Source organism: Lacerta agilis, chromosome 7 (genome assembly GCF_009819535.1).
Source record: "Lacerta agilis isolate rLacAgi1 chromosome 7, rLacAgi1.pri, whole genome shotgun sequence".
Taxonomy (NCBI): domain Eukaryota; kingdom Metazoa; phylum Chordata; class Lepidosauria; order Squamata; family Lacertidae; genus Lacerta; species Lacerta agilis.
Genome location: NC_046318.1, coordinates 80,334,791 through 80,350,867, shown reverse-complemented (window position 1 = coordinate 80,350,867; position 16,077 = coordinate 80,334,791). Strand labels below are relative to the sequence as shown.

The window sequence follows — 16,077 nt, the reverse complement described above, 5'->3', positions numbered from 1 at the left end:
TTTGGCTTTTTTCCTTTTTTAAAAAGTTGCTCCTTTTTCACATGCAGAGAAAACTGGGTCTGATTGACCTCCGTAATTGTTTTTTTTTAAAAAATGGCATCAGCACTCAGTTGTAGCCGAACAGATGTTGCAGAGTTGCATTGCCTGTAAATGCTGCAATCCTTTCTCAAACTTCACCTGTAAGGATTAGACTCTGCTGGATGTGTATCTGTGCTAGGGATGGGGAACATACAACCTGTTGGATTGTATAAATGCTGTTGGAATACAGTTCCCATCAGACCCAGCTAGCTGGACAATGGTCGGGGAGGATGGGAATTGTGGCCCTTCAGATGTTGTTGGACTGCAGGTTCCCCTCACTTCTCTTATCTGTGCTATTGCCTGTTTGATGCTTATAAATTCCTGTAAAGTCTCAAAAAAGAAGAACAAGGGGCCTGACATCTCAGCCCTAGCAAAACCAGTTGCTTTGCTGTCAATTTCATGTTGCCAAGTAAGGGACCTCCTATTGTAGGAAGCTTTGAGGGGTGGTGGAAACGCCCTGTAGAATTCAAGTGTACAAGTTTCCTATTTTTATTTGTTTTTGTTTGCTTTATAATTTTAGCAGTATTGGGATGTAAAAAAGAAAAAAGCAGCAACCAGTGGAATTGCTTCTGTTTCAGAGCGCAAACCAATGAACCAGCAATGATAACTGAAGCCATTTTATTTGAAAAAGCAAAACACACTATAATTGGTCTCTTGTGCCTTTTAAAAAAATATGCATTCTTGATGCAGAGAACATGGATGCCTTCTGGAGCATATGAGGATTGGCATTGTTGCCCATTGCTTGCTCAGAGGTTGTCGGCCGGAGATAAATAACAAAGGGAGTGAGAGACAGAGACAGCCATGGCCACATCTCCCCACACCACATTTTGGAGTTGTTACTGACATTAGATCATGTATTGGGCCCAGCCAAGTTCTTTTCCTCTCCTCCTCAGCTTTGAGTCTTGAGCACAGGCACAATCAAGCCCCTGCCTAGTTTTCATTACTGTTCTGATGCTGACTTGATTGGGATATGCAACACAATTGAAGCTGTGTTGTTGAATTTTATTGTAACAATGGCTAGAGCACTGGAATAATTCACACCTAAAAACTTGCCAAGGGGTGTGTGTGTGTGTGTGTGTTGCTAGTCTTGACTTGTAAGGACATATTGTGTGGCTGCATGTGGCGACTTCAAGTTGAGCTGTGATGGGTTTGTTCAGGGGAGATGGGAATTCTCACAACGTCCTCTCTCCTATTCCTCCTCACCTTTGCACATGCTGGAGATTACCTGTGTTATTTTGAGTTGCTTCTGCCTGTAACTAAAATGCCGATAACATGTAGCAGTCAGGTAGGTAAAAAAGATTGCATAAGTTAGGAGGAGCCAGCGTAGTTAGTGCCTTCTGCGTGTTGTTGGACTCTAGCTCCCAGCCAGTATAACCAGGAGTCTGAGATGATGGGAGCTCAACAACATCTGAAGCATCATGTTGACTTTTGTGACATAGGCTATGGCAGCATCTTAATAGTTCCAAGTTCTTGGAGATAGTTCTATGAGTCTTCACTCTTTCTGATCTAGGTTGTTGGATATGGGATTGGCTTAAACATTAATATGGACTCTTGGGTCGCCTACCAACCTGACATATATATTTGTCCAAGGCCACCACCCTGTGAGCCGAAAAACAGTTATCGGAAACAGGTGGGATTGGAAGTATCCAGTTATATGCAAGTACACAATAGGAGCGCCAAGCCTTATCTCTTGAAGTCAGTGTAGTCTCTCCCCACCCCCTTGAGAAATGAACTAGATCTTATTGCTTAGCAACGCTTCACAATGTCCCATCTTCAGTTCTGGGGGATAGTTGGAAGCTGCCTTATTACCAGACCAGGCGGATCAGTAGTCCATCTAGCTCATTATCACCGAGTCTGGAACAGCTTTTCAGGGTCTCAGGTCTTTCACGTCACCTGTGACCGCTGACACTTTGGGACGAGATTTTGGTCCTTTGCTTTAGGGGTTGTAGGTAGAAATCTTGCCACATGTGATATAACCCAGAGAACAACTCCTGTGACATTACTTAAGCCATAAGGTCTTTCTGCCTAAGGAAAAGAATGTAAACGTTGTCACTAGTAGGTAGCAGTTGTAGATTAAAGTTTTGTGTTCTAATTACAATTCGTTTCTCCAAAAGCAGTTGTTTTTGTTTGGGAGCTTTGTTCATTTCGAAATGGCACTGGCAAAGATCCATGCAGTATGAGACCATGCATTATATCTTTCTTTTGCATTTGTAGTCACTGACAATTTGCTTCTAAAGGCATCCAGGCCATCATTTCTAGGAAAAACTCAACCAGGATGTAATTGCACTGATTTTATTTTTTTTATTTTTTTTACTGTAATGGGTTTTCTGTTTGCATCTGCTGTAGCTATTGGAACAATACTGTACATAGCGTTAGGATGAGACAAGGGAGAAATTGTCACATTCATTGTTGTATTTCTAGAGTGAGTGTTTGATTTTACAGTATTAAGAGAGGAACATTAAGGCTCATATTTAGTTTCTGCATTTTATCCATTTGTATGTAGCCAACAAATCCTTGAAGGACAGTTTGCTAAATTTGCTTTGTATATTTTAGTGAAGTTTTGTCTGCTTTCACTCCATAGCTTCATTTTTTTTGTCCCTTTCCAAAATGCACTTTGCTTGCAAAATATGTAACCCCCCCCCCCCCCGATTTTATGCACTGGTATAATCAGTTATACATAGCTCTCTGCTCTGCAGTTTTATCACTGCCTTTTTGACCAGTTGGCCATGCTGTCTGGTTACAAAGAATGCAGATTGGGAGATTGTGCCAAGCAAAATGACTGATGGAGAACCTTAGCATCTGATTCATTTGGCTGTTCTAACGTGGCTTTGGGCTCAGCCAAACTGTTGCAGTGGCTATGTGAAACCATTGGACAGAGGGCAAAACGTGGCTTGGGCTTCATTCTGTGCTGTAGGGCTGCTTATCTGATTGAACTTTTCTCACTCAACCTTGTATGAATTTTCCATACTAATTAAACAGGCAGCCCTGTTTGTGACGTTCTTTCAGCCCTCCCACCCCATGTTAAGCCTGTTGGCGTGCTGTGTACCTGACTCTACCCTACTTAAATGACTCTTCTTTTCATGATGATCCCTGAAGTATTGTCATAGAATAAAAACGGCATGGCCAGATTGCAGCAGAGGACTCTTCAACTAGTAAACTGGTACAGTTTAAAGACTACCTCCTTCATACTTTGAAAGAGATTAGAATGTCCCATCCCCACTTTTTTGAGATATGATTTAACATTACTGAGAGTAGCCAAAATTCACCAAATGACCCGAGTCGCTATGAACTTATTGGCTTCTAATATGAGAAGCTAAGTGTCATACGGGGTCTTACAGCATCCTTTATCAGAACAAGCGGTCTGGATAGAACCCACAGGATGCTGTCTACTTTGCAAAGAGCAAAGAAAGTGGTTGTTGTTAATGAAATTGACATGGCTTGAAGGATTGCAGTGATATCATGGACGGGTCCACTTTTACCCTGTATTTGCACCCTCCCCAACTGTTTGAATGCCTTAGGTGTAGGAACATGTGTGTGCTTGTCCAAGATCTAAAAACCTACCCCCTTCTCCCTTTAAATGGCAGGCCCTTATTCCATATCATGGGCTAATGTTAATATTCCCTTATTGCTTCAGTTGAGGTTTGCTTCTTTTGCATATGAGGGCTTGCCATTTTAAAACACAAGTCCCAATTCTCCCGTGCATACTAATTATGAATCCAGATGTGCGCAGATATGTAAAATAATATATAAAGGTCTCTTGTTTTAACAGAGGGTGACATGAAGGTGCTTTAAACTTATTTTGAACCTAGGATGACATTATGTGTTGAATATTTTTGAGATTCTATTTAGGTATTTTTTCTTCAAACTTCAAGATGCTATTTTTCCCTACACAAGTCACTAACTTATATAAACTCTAAATGTGCAAATATATATATATATATTCTTGAATGTTTTATATTATGAGTGTGTTCTGTTTCATGGTATGAGAATTTGGTCACACCCAAGATCTTGAAGTGAGTGCAAATAAGGTGCTTTTATCTCAAACTAAACTGTAGAAAGCTGTCTTGTAATCATAATATTATTCTGATGAGCAAATTCATTGTGCTCATTTATACATACACATATTCTTATCAAGATTGTCACTGGATATTTCATAGGGCTGTTATCCATAAATCACTTACTTTGACTATTGATAGTTAATGCAAATCATCATAAGGTTCATCGTTCAGGAGAGTTAACAGTGCTTGTACTATTCAATATTCATGAAATTTACTTTCTGGGATGAGTCATGTTCACCAGTAGTTAGCAAACAGATCTGTTCATAATTTCCCCCATCCTTTGAAGCCTGAGATCCATAGAGCTATGTAAATCCCTCGGGGATTGTGTTTGAGCAACAGACCCTGCTGTCCCGTATCACAGTTTGTGCTTGAATGTTCCCTGGAGTTTCAAAAGTGGGTTGTCATGTGGCAAAAGGAAGATGGCAGTTCAAATAGCACAATCTCAGAGCCTACTTGGGTGTGTGGCACTAGGTGTGGAATGTAGGAGGCTACCTTAAACTGGTCAGACCATTGGTCTACTTAGTTCAGTATTGTCTGTCTAGGCTGATTAGCAGCAGCTCTGCAGGGTTTTCTAGGAGGAGTCCACCAATTCTATTTAGTGATGCTAGGAACTGAACCAGGCATTTTTTTTTTGCATGCAAAATGTGTGGTCAGCCACTGAGATGTATCCCTTCCCTTAGGTATTTTGGATTGTAGCCTACACCAGTGGGTTTTTTTTTAATACAGTGACTCACAACTCCGATTTTATTTGGTGTGGTGACCCATAAATTTATTGCCACAAGCGTCATTGATATGCCAACGAAACGAAAAGCTGCAGAAGGCATTCATACCATTTAAAGGTTACTAACAATATTTATTTTGGGCTTACTTATAAAGCCTGTGACCCATTTGCACAGGCTTTGTGACTCTTGTGGTTCATGACCCATAAGTTGGGAAACACTGGCTTGCACAGTGAAGCCTATTTCTTTCTCTGCCCCTTCTCCACCCCCATCTGAAGCTGGTGGAGTTCCTGAAGGCATCTGAGCCACCAGGAAACAGGATACTGGTGTCGATGGACCTTTTGCATGTTGCCAAACCATGGTTTTAAGAGAACCAGCATGGCATCTGTACTGACCCTAAATTACAAGAGGGCTTAACCTTAGGGAAGAAGGGTGCTACTGCTAAATTGCCAGAGACTGATGTTATTTGCCCCTTTATTTTCAACCACTTAAGGCTGAGAGAAGTGTTCATAAGGCTTTATGACCCTGAGGGCTAGAGACTTCTAACTAGGATTATGATTTAAGTTACTGAAAACCTGCTGAAATCTGCTGAAGCTACCAAATTGTCAAACGGGAACTATCCTACTTTAAATACTACTTTACAATGCAAAAAACAACAACACCCCCTGCCTTTCCCGTCATCTGTTCAAAATCTGGCAGAACTCCATAAAGAGCACAAGGGTGTAGTAACTTTTATCCCACAATAAGGATATCCTTAAAAGAGTGAGCTTGTTGCTTGAGATATGTGACACTTTGATTCTCAGTCTGGAAGAGAAGAACAATTTTGCTGCTGCCTCTAGAGTGAGCCAGAGATCTCCAAATTCACAGCAGCCTTTTCTCAAGATTACAACCAGGGGAAAAATACTTCTTGGGGAAAGAATTTGGGCCCGTTGCTCTCCTTTAAAAACAAAAAAACCTACCTCTGATTACGATGAGATGGCAGCATTGCGGGAACCTTTTCGGTTCTTTTTAAGAGGCAAAAGGATATGGGGAGAAAGACTGCATAGTAACGTTACATTCCTTACCTCCCATTTTCTACCGAGTCCATTGCACAAACTGTTGGTAATGCCATGCTTTCCTCAGGATGTGTGCTGACTCTGAAGCTTTTTCTTCTTCATCCCCCCACCCCCCCGTGTGCTGCCAAAGCCACAGGGTCCTTGCTTCATACAAGTTTTTTTTAGGTGTACTGTACATCTTGAACACCAACTTATCATAGAGTTGGAGTTGGGGTAGGCTGTGCTCCTTTGCCGAGTGTGCCCCCACATGGTCAACCTAGACTTGCCACTCGGTTTCTAGCAAGTGATTATTATGACCAATGGCTATTAATCCGTAATAGTAAAATGGACTGAGAGGGTTTTGCACCATGAAGTGGGAAGTAGGAAGTTAGGATGGTCAGGGTTTATGGTGTAATCTGATCTTAAAAGCTTTGGCACACTTCAGATTTAACTGACACCTGGGATTAATTTTAACCTGTAGTTTAGTTTAAGCAGTTGTAGTATATTTTATTTACTAACGTTTCTTGGATCCAGACTTAAGTTACTTCACTGAAATCAACGGGACTTAACCCAGTATTGAGATCCAGTATGGTGTCGTGGGTTAAGAGTATCGGACTAGGACCTGGGAGACCAGGGTTCAAATCCCCACTCAGCCATGAAGCTAACTGGGTGACCTTGGGCCAGTCACGGTCTTCTCTCAGCCTAACCTACCTCACAGGGTTGCTGTAGGGATTAAAGGTGGTGAACCAGGCACACCTCCTTGGGTAAAAAGACGGGACATAAATGCAGTAATGAATAGTAATAATAACTTGGCGGTGGCACCCAAGTTCAGCTAACTTGGGTCTGGATCCTACCCGCTGAGAGAATAATTGTCTCGAAACATCACTATTGTACATATTTCATTTGCCAAGAAGGAAGAAACAAAATACATTGTTGGGGGAAAAAAACCAATTAGCTAATGAGAGAGATTAGTGAAGGGCCTTATTTCAAAATGGTACTAAATAGAAATAGTTTACATACTTTTGCTGCCTCTCTGTTGCAATGTTCCAGGCTCCCAGGATATAAAGGATATACAGAAATATAAAATTAGCACTTGAGGAAAACTTAAAAATTTATTTCTACCCATTAGTAATGCTGTAGTTTCCATTTCATTTTATATATACAGTATATTATAGAGAGTATACTTCACTCTATACATTCATCTATAAAAACTCAATGTAGGAGAACTAGCATTTAATGCAGTGTATGTACCTTAAGCGGTTTTAGTTACATGCTTGCTTGATGCGATGTGGTTTCTTTAACTTAAGCCTTAACAAATGTATCAAATTTGTCCAAAATCAGAATATGCAAAAACATTAATTTAGTAAGACTTAACTCTTTCCCATGAAGGCACAAAAGATTTTCTTAGAAAGTTGTTCTTATCCTTAAAACCAGTCTGTGTTTTCGAGGAGGCAATGGAGGCACCTGCCCTGTAGTCTTGTCATTCTATCCCAATTTTTACAGAATTTTACACCTCCTGGACTGGGCTCCACTGTTAATTTGGACATTGTGATATGTGGAGAAAATACTAAGCAATTGGAAGAAATTCATTTAAAAAAAAGGGCTAAGGGGATTAATGTTGCTTCATTCCCCCGAGTGATATGTAGTTGTATTGAAAGAAGAGTTGACGATTTTTTAAAATGTACATATGTTGAAAACATAGTGATGTTTTTTTGCATCACATAACTGACATTGACTCCTTTTGTCTCCAAGATTAGTCGCAGACGGTGGGTGGGTGGGTGGGGACCCAGCACTCTTTCCAGTTTGGATCTACCTCAGGCTAAGCAGTTGGGTGCTAATTTATTCAAATTATAAATGAGATTGTCCAAAGTGACCAAACAGTATGTGATTACTTGTCCTCTGAAGACAAGGGTGTTTGGGGAAGGGGAGGGGGGGTTGTGTTACAAAAACGCATTTGATTTCTCTCTCTTCATCTTTGTGCCTTTTGTGTTGAGTCCCAATGCATAGCAAAATCGTCACGCTCCTATACAAACTATAAATCCTTTTTAACAGCAAAACTGAAAACTGTGTCAGGTTTCTGAAAAATTATGAAAGTGTATTTTTGTGTGTAATAAAACTATATAAATATACAGCGTAATGGAATGCTTGTAATGTGGAAAGAGTTCTTTTTTAAAGAAAAAAAAGTATTGAAAAACAAACGAAGAAAAACAAAACACTGATACTCGGATCCCAAACTATTCTATGCATACATTTGCATGGTCGTGAACCATGCATGCTCTGGAGCTTCTCAGTGTTTGCCCAAAAGGAAGTAGTGCTGCAGTTTAATCTTGGTATGAGCGTGCTCCAATGTGCTAGCCAATATATGTGGGCCGCCCCATTTGTTTCACCGAAGGGAGAAAATCTGCACACGACAGATATACATATATATACTTCCTCCATTTAATTAGTGAAATCTCTGTGGCCTGGGTAGTTTCGGGGGTGGGAAGCTCAATATGTGTGAAGATGTGTGTATGTAGCTACTAATACTCAAGCTGTACATCAGCCTTTGCTACCCTGGTGCCCTCCAGATAGGGGACTACAGCTCCCATCAGCCCTCAGACAGCACTTGCTCACTGACGACTGATGGGAGTTGTAGTCCAACAACACCTGGAAGGCCCGCTCACCCATCCACCCCGGCTGGCAAAGGTTACTGTACGTATATACATGTATATAGTAAAACATGGAAGTGATGTGTGTGCATATGTCAGGAAAGGGAATAAAAACATCAAAGTAACTTTCTGCATGCTTTTATATAACAGTTTGAATATCCTTTTTTATATAAAACTTTTTTTACTTACCTTTTTTTTGGGAGACTAAGTTGTAATATACTATTGTTTTTGAAGATTGAAAATTTGACTTTATAAACCATAACCAATACAGCATGGGAATCTTTTCCTGTAAAAAATTGATAATTTAGTTTAATATCCGGGTGGGTGGGGAGAAATGTGGGCGGGTGGGGAGATGGGGGACACCAACATTCCTAAGTGGCAGGATTTAAGCTATACCCTAAAGGAGGTGTTTTTTCCTTTCTTCTTCTTCTTTTTGCTGCAGAGAGACTCAATCAACAGGAAAAAAAAGTGTATGTTACAAAACTGCCCCAACGGGTCTATAAGTAAAGCTATATTTTATAAAAGAGTAACCAACCTTTTAATATGCTGCATATAAGTGATCAGCATTGTTGCACTTTCTCAGTAATAGTGTCCTGTAAATTGGCTTATGGTTAAGAATTTTAAAATGTTTTTAATGTACCATAGTACTTGGGCAGAATATAAGACTTACAGGTACCTCACGATTGAAACAAGAGCCTGAATATGCTGCATTTTGTTCCTTTTATTTCACTGAGCATTTTGTTTGGCTTTCATTAGTTTTAATATATTGTTAAAAGGCTACCTGGCTTTTAATTTGTATTTGTTGGATCCCCTGAAGAACTGAGAGAGTTTGTCTCTCTTCACTTAGTTAGACATTCTTACCCTTTACTGGTGTTAGTTCAATAGTTGTTATCAAGTCTGCCCTGCATTGTTCAGTAGAGGATGTAGTGACTTACGAAGTAGGTTTTGAGAAAAAGGAAACTTAAGGTTGTAAAACAGACAATATATGTTCTCTCTTGGTTTGTATGCTTGCTTTATAATCATTGAACATCGAGGTGGAGACTGGTGGTGTTTGCTGCTTTCCAACTGGAAAAAAGCAACCATGTACTTGTAATAATTATATATTAAGGAATAAGCTAACAAATCAGTTAGGATAACCTAACTGGACAGCTGAGCCACATTGCTACTCCAAAACACCCCCCATTGGAAACCGAGGGCAGGATCCAACTAAAGAGTTTGGATAGCACAAGGATTTTAGCTGTGCAATGGAACTTTGCTGCCTCTTACCCCCTAAATCTGCTCTGGAGGGTTGAATATGGGAATGCTCCACTGTGCAATAAATGTCTTTGTGCTAGCCAAACTCTTTAGTTGGACGCCACCCTGAGTTTGCACCCAGGTGATTTCAAGCAACATATGCCCTTTAGATCTAATTTCCTTCAGAATAACTTGGTAGTTTTAATTCCCCAAATACATTATAACACAGAGGGAGTTGTGTTTGGGAGTAGAACGCAGGGAGAGAAACTCTTGAAGGAAGCTTCAGAAGACTGTGAAATTCAACATTTATTGTCGTTTTTAAACTTAGGTGGTTCCTCTTTCCATGTTTGTTTTACAGCTTGCTAGTAAAATACTTTGCACTACTTATGCAATAAACTCATGGCAAACTAACCTTTTACTTTTGTTTTGGTTTCTTGTGTGTGTGTATATATATATATATATATATATTATAAACTAATACTAAAGATTTAGTGTAGTTTTTTTTTATTACCTCCATACCATAAGACATGTAACAAGCTCAAAATGCTGTAAATCTTGATGAAATATGATGTGAATGATATTTTATAAAGTTATTTTGTATGGTGTCGATTTTGTTTCTGCCTCATAGTATGTCAATAAATTACTCATATTTACAAGTTCAAATGTACCATTTTCTATTATGCATGGGTTTCAAGTGCCTGGTGTAATTAATACATTTTTTTTACAGGGCAGGGATGTGGATGCACACATCCTGGGCAGTTTTTATCATCGATCCTATGAAGTAAGGTAGGCTGCATGATGGTAACTGGTCCAAGGTCACATTAGCAAACTTCATTGCTGGGAAACAATTTGAATATTTGTCTTTCAGACCAGCTTATCATTCTTAACCATTCTGGTATTATGTGCATAGGAATAAACTATTTCCTTATTAGCTCAGTTTCCATGGAACCTAGGAGAAAAATGACTAGCTATCCCTGCTATTTAGTAGATATATTTTAATCAGTACGGTATATTGTTCAAACTCTCTCATGTTACAGGTAGGTAGCCATGTTGGTCTGCCATAGTCTGTAGAAGTGTGTGCACACGAAAGCTCCTACCAAGAACAAACTTAGTGTGGTGTAGTGGTTAAGAGCGGTAGACTCGTAATCTGGGGAACCGGGTTCGTGTCTCCGCTCCTCCACATGCAGCTGCTGAGTGACATTGGGCTAGTCACACTTGTCTGAAGTCTCTCAGCCCCACTCACCTCACAGAGTGTTTGTTGTGGGGGAGGAAGGGAAAGGAGAATGTTAGCCGCTTGGAGACTCCTTCGGGTAGTGAAAAGCGGGATATCAAATCCAAACTCCTCCTCCTCTAAGGTGCTACTGGAAGGAATTTTTTTAAAAATTATGTTTCTCCCATCATGGGGGGGGGGGAAGAGACTGAGCTAATAAGCTTTGTGTCCTCTGCATGAGTACTTCTAAATGTCCAGAAACTAATTCAGGAGTGCAGCAGCAGCAGCTAGCCACTGGAGAATTACAGTTTTAATTCCACTGTAGAAAGGGCTCTGGTATGCCATTACCAAACCAACTGGTGGGGCATATAAAGCTACCCATATTTTAGGAACTTCAGAGGGTTAATTGACAGTGGAGCAGGGGAATTTGAAGGGTGGCTATAATGTAATACCAATATTGCAAACATCTAGTCCCAATTTGACTTTTTTAAAGCCTTTGATGGTCTGGAACCACTCAACCTCCAGTGGCTTCCAGAGCACATGCAGGCACTCCTGAGACAGCACCTGCCCTTGAGTAGCACGGAATGTTCTGCCATGTGGGTCATCACAGAATAGAAGCTGGTGAAGCAAAGTCTTTAGTAAGTGATTATTATTTTTTTTGAAAAAGTAAAGACTAAGGAATTTATTTTCCTGTGGATGAGCTGGCTATATAAGCATTTAGTACTAAACCTTCGGGACGCAGGTGGCGCTGTGGTCTAAACCACGGAGCCTAGGGCTTGCCGATCAGAAGGTTGGCGGTTCGAATCCCCGCAATGGGGTGAGCCCTCGTTGCTCCATCACTGCTCCTGCCCACCTAGCAGTTTGAAAGCACATCAAAGTGCAAGTAGATAAATAGGTACCGCTCTGGCGGGAAGGTAACCAGCATTTCCGTGCGTTAGTCATGCTGGCCACATGACCTGGAAGCTGTCTGCGGACAAACGCCAGCTCCCTCCGCCTACACAGCATGATGAGCGCCGCAACCCCAGAGTCGTCTGCGACGGAACTAACGGTCAGGTGTACTTTTACCTTTACCTTGCTAAACCTTTCAAGCAGTTTCAAACACAGCATCTCTATCATTCAACAAGTTGATGGAAGCAACTACAGAGTTGGTGCAAGAGGATGGGTGGCCTAATACACAGTGTAAATGGATCAAAAATCACATTTTATTATTCTCCCTGCCTTGTGTACAGCCTGGAATGCCCACCTATTATCCCACTTCAATTAAGTTTTACATCACGCAGACACACAAAACAGTCGTCACTAAGCCTTTGGGCCAATCCCTGAACAGGTTCAAGTTTTGAAAGGAATTGCAAAGGAAAAATGCTTATACAATAATCTTCTGAATTCATTTTTATAAAGCATTCATTAGAACAATATTCAACAAATGTTGCCACTGTTTAAAGAATAAAATACATCTCTTACTCAAAATGGGAAAGAGCCCTGCTGTGAAAATGCTACTTCTATATTTAACATCCTTTCAAAATATACATATACATATTAACATAAGGCAGAGCAGATTTTTTTCCTATTAACAATATGCATAACATCACTGCAAGTAGTAATTAAAAAAAACCAAAAACATGAAAAGAGTTTTCCTATTTGTTCCCAACTAGGATGGACATTCTGCTTTATGAAAGAAGCTAGTTTGGTTTCTATGAAGCTGTTAAATGAATTGTTCCCTATTAGGAGGTCCATTGTCACTGCTGAGCTGCCCAATGTGGGCAGAGGAAGAAACCTCTGTACTGGAAATATGGTATCCACAAGATAGGAATGTTTTACACGTAGTTAGTAAGCTTTTAACAAGGAGCTGTATTTTGTAGGATTAAAAAATAAAATAAAAAATCTCTTCACAAGTTCAGTCCCTCACTTACGGCTCTTGCATATATTGTAAAACTGGCAATCCACTTGTTCAATTTTCAACCAATGCAGAGATAACAGGACTTCACTTGAATAAGTCATCTAAAAAAGTTAATGTGTAACAAGGACATGCTGTAAGTCTAGTCATTTGTCACCCTCAAGATGCTTCTTCCTCTTCACTTTCTTCATCCTCTTCCTCTTCTGCCTCCTCCTCCTCCTCCTCTTCTCTTCCCTCTTTTTCTCTCTCCAGCATTTTTAGATATTTGCTAGCCAAGATCTTCTTTGGCAGGATATCTGGAAGAAGGGCACCTTCATTAAATGATTCCATTGGCACTCTTACAGGTGCTACAAAATAACTAAGGAAAGGTGTGGCCCAATGTAAGGTTCACAATGGAACCACATAACCCAGTGTTTTTCAACCTTTTTTTGGGCAAAGGCACACTTGTTTCATGAAAAAAATCACGAGGCACACCACCATTAGAAAATGTTAAAAAAATTAACTCTGTGCCTATATTGACTATATAAAAAGTAATTTTTCAATTTTTCCCACGGCACACCAGGCAACATCTCGCGGCACACTAGTGTGCCGCGGAACAGTGGTTGAAAAACACTGACATAACCAACGCAGACTTTTTACATCTCCAAAAATCTTCAAAAAACAGATTTTCACTCCTATGGTTGTCCAAGAGCACTTGGCAAACTTAAGGAGGTGACTCGTGAAGACTTAGAAACTAGAATGGGTTTGAACAGGAAATCTGTATCCTACTCATTCTCTGCCCAGCATCCATAACTCATGTTTCTCTCATTCAGCGATGAAACAATTGCTGAGATAGCTAGAGCACATGGCGAAAAACCCATTCTGAATTGGAACAAACATGAGTTAGAGCTTAACATCAAGCCTACCAAGTGGTGATGGCGATGGCAATGACTACCTTCGTTGCCTCCTTTGTATCCATGGAAAACAGTTCCAAGAGACTTTTTAAGGTGGCTTGTAGTCTTAACAGAACCAACTTCACCAGTGGGGACTCAAAAATCTACAACAATTACATGACCAATAAGAGTAAAGACCTACCTGCAAGGAACTGAAATGTATCATAGTTCTCTGCTGTATGGGACAAGTCACTATAGGTTAATGATGTTTTGTTCTTTCCCTGGCCGTGTTTGTAGGAATGAACGGCTAAATACTGGACAAACAGCTCCTAAGGATAAGAATATAGTATGCCAATGAGTCAGGTATATATTATTCAGCGTACACTATTTTATTGTAATTACATCAATCACCCTCTTGGAACCACAGAGGGTACTATAACAAGAGGAGGTACCATGGTGCAGTGGTTAATAAAATTGGGAGGAGAAAGACCGTGCATGCCCCCTGTGTTCCTTGGAGGAAAAGTAGCACACAATTGATTTCTTCAGTCAATAGATATCTATGATGCAATACAAAATATGTCCCATAGTAGGCTGGGAATCTAAGCTACACTTTTTATCACCATTGTTGTTCCTACTGCTACTACATATTTAGCTATACCCTGCCTTTGCCCCCTGCCTTACAGATAAAAGTAACAGCAATAAACACAAAAAGCAACCATCATTGACAATTAAAACATACAGTACATTTATTTCTTAAAACCCTAAAAATAATTACAAAAAAAGCAAAAGCGAAACAGCAGGGCATCAAATGCAGTCAGTTCCCAAAAGCCCGTTGGAACAAGAATGCCTTCAGCTGCTGGCAGAAGGGCAGCAAGGAGTTTGGTTTCTCTAGGCAGGGAGTTCCAAAGTTGACATTTGCTGTAATTGTGCTGTTTAGCTTTTCTTTCTTTTTTAAAAAGTTGTTTTGCTACTAGCATTTTATAGAATGCGATTGTTCTACTGCTGATTCAGTTAATTATCCTATATAATTCACGTTGTATTTGTGATGCTCTGTTACCCCATTGTTGCTCGGGAGCCACTTTGCATAGAAATACAGTAAGTTAATGAATCGAGGTCAAGGCGGAAGACGTGAAAACTCCCCTGGGTCCCCATCTTTCCTCAACAACAACCCTGCGAGGTAGGGCTGAACCGAATACACACACATGTATGTATGTGTCTCCTCTTTTTTTTTAAAAAAACCACCCCACCTTCCCAGGAGCTTGGTCTCCACAGGAAAGCTGCTGCCACCGTCGGAGCGCGCCTCAAGCGGAGTCTCCCGCCGGCGTCTCCCTCCCGGCCTTCGGATCCCCCCTCAGAAGCGTCTCTGCGGGGCCCTACCGTGGCCTTCGCCGTGAGGAAAATGGCGTCCGGGTTGATGCTGGAGACCTCAGGCGAGCTCTTCATGATCACCCGGATGCGAGACAACGGCAGCGACACCAGCCGGTTTTCATCGCCGCCGCCGCTACCGCCGATTCCACTCACCCGCGACGCCATCTTCCCGGACCATCTCCCTCCCACAACCGCGCGGCTTCCGCCGGAAGCGTTGCCTCCCTCTCTGGGATTTGTAGTTTTCTTCTCCGCTGTGGCTGCTGCGTCGCAAGGCGCTCGGAACTACCTATCCCACAGTGCGCTGCGGCCACGACCCCGCCTCCCTCTCTCCGAGCCCAAACGCGCGGCGAGCCGCCTCGTTACGAAAGACTACAAGTCCCGCAAGGCGCGTCGATGACATCACTCGTCAGCGACCTTGTGCCCTACGGATACGCATTATTCCCGCGCAGAATCTTGGTCAGTGCATACATTCGCCCCCCTTGAATCCACTCTGGGGAGAAGGCGGAGTGTAGCCCTTATAGGGATCGAACCCACGATCTTGGCGTTAGCCCCACACTAACCAACCGCCTTATAAACATAAAATAATAAAACCAATAGTACTAATAATAATACTTTGGCACGTCTGAAGTAACCGTCGCTTGGAAACAACTATTATTATTATTAATACTACTACTACTCGTGCTTCGCTTTATCTCGCCCCAATAGTAACAATCCATTTACGGAGCGTTTCCTCTTTTAGGTGGTCAGCGATGGGGGCGGGGAGAGGCCTGCCCTTTGCAAGCCGCCGGGCGACTCCAACTCCCAGCAGCCCGCAGCCTGCGTGGCCAATAGCCGGGCATGACGGAAGTTGTAGTCCCGCGTTTGGCAGATGCGGAGGGGCGGGACCAACTTTCGCGTGGGAACTCCTGCGCGTGCGCACTCCGTCTTCGCGGCGAAGCGGCTGCGCAGTAAAGGCCTTCCCTC

The 16,077-nt window shown here is 41.5% G+C and overlaps 1 protein-coding gene across 1 annotated transcript; it reads right to left on the bottom strand.

Annotated features, from left to right (window-relative positions):
- Nucleotides 1-12,859: 12,859 nt before the first annotated feature.
- On the bottom strand, nucleotides 12,860-15,304 carry CHRAC1 (chromatin accessibility complex subunit 1). The gene is made up of 3 exons (XM_033155900.1): nucleotides 15,124-15,304; nucleotides 13,949-14,075; nucleotides 12,860-13,170 (listed from the first exon to the last, which is right to left on the bottom strand). Exons 1-3 carry the CDS (start codon nucleotides 15,277-15,279, stop codon nucleotides 13,034-13,036), a joined length of 420 nt encoding a protein of 139 aa, XP_033011791.1. The 5' UTR covers nucleotides 15,280-15,304; the 3' UTR covers nucleotides 12,860-13,033.
- Between the last annotated feature and the right edge of the window lie 773 nt (nucleotides 15,305-16,077).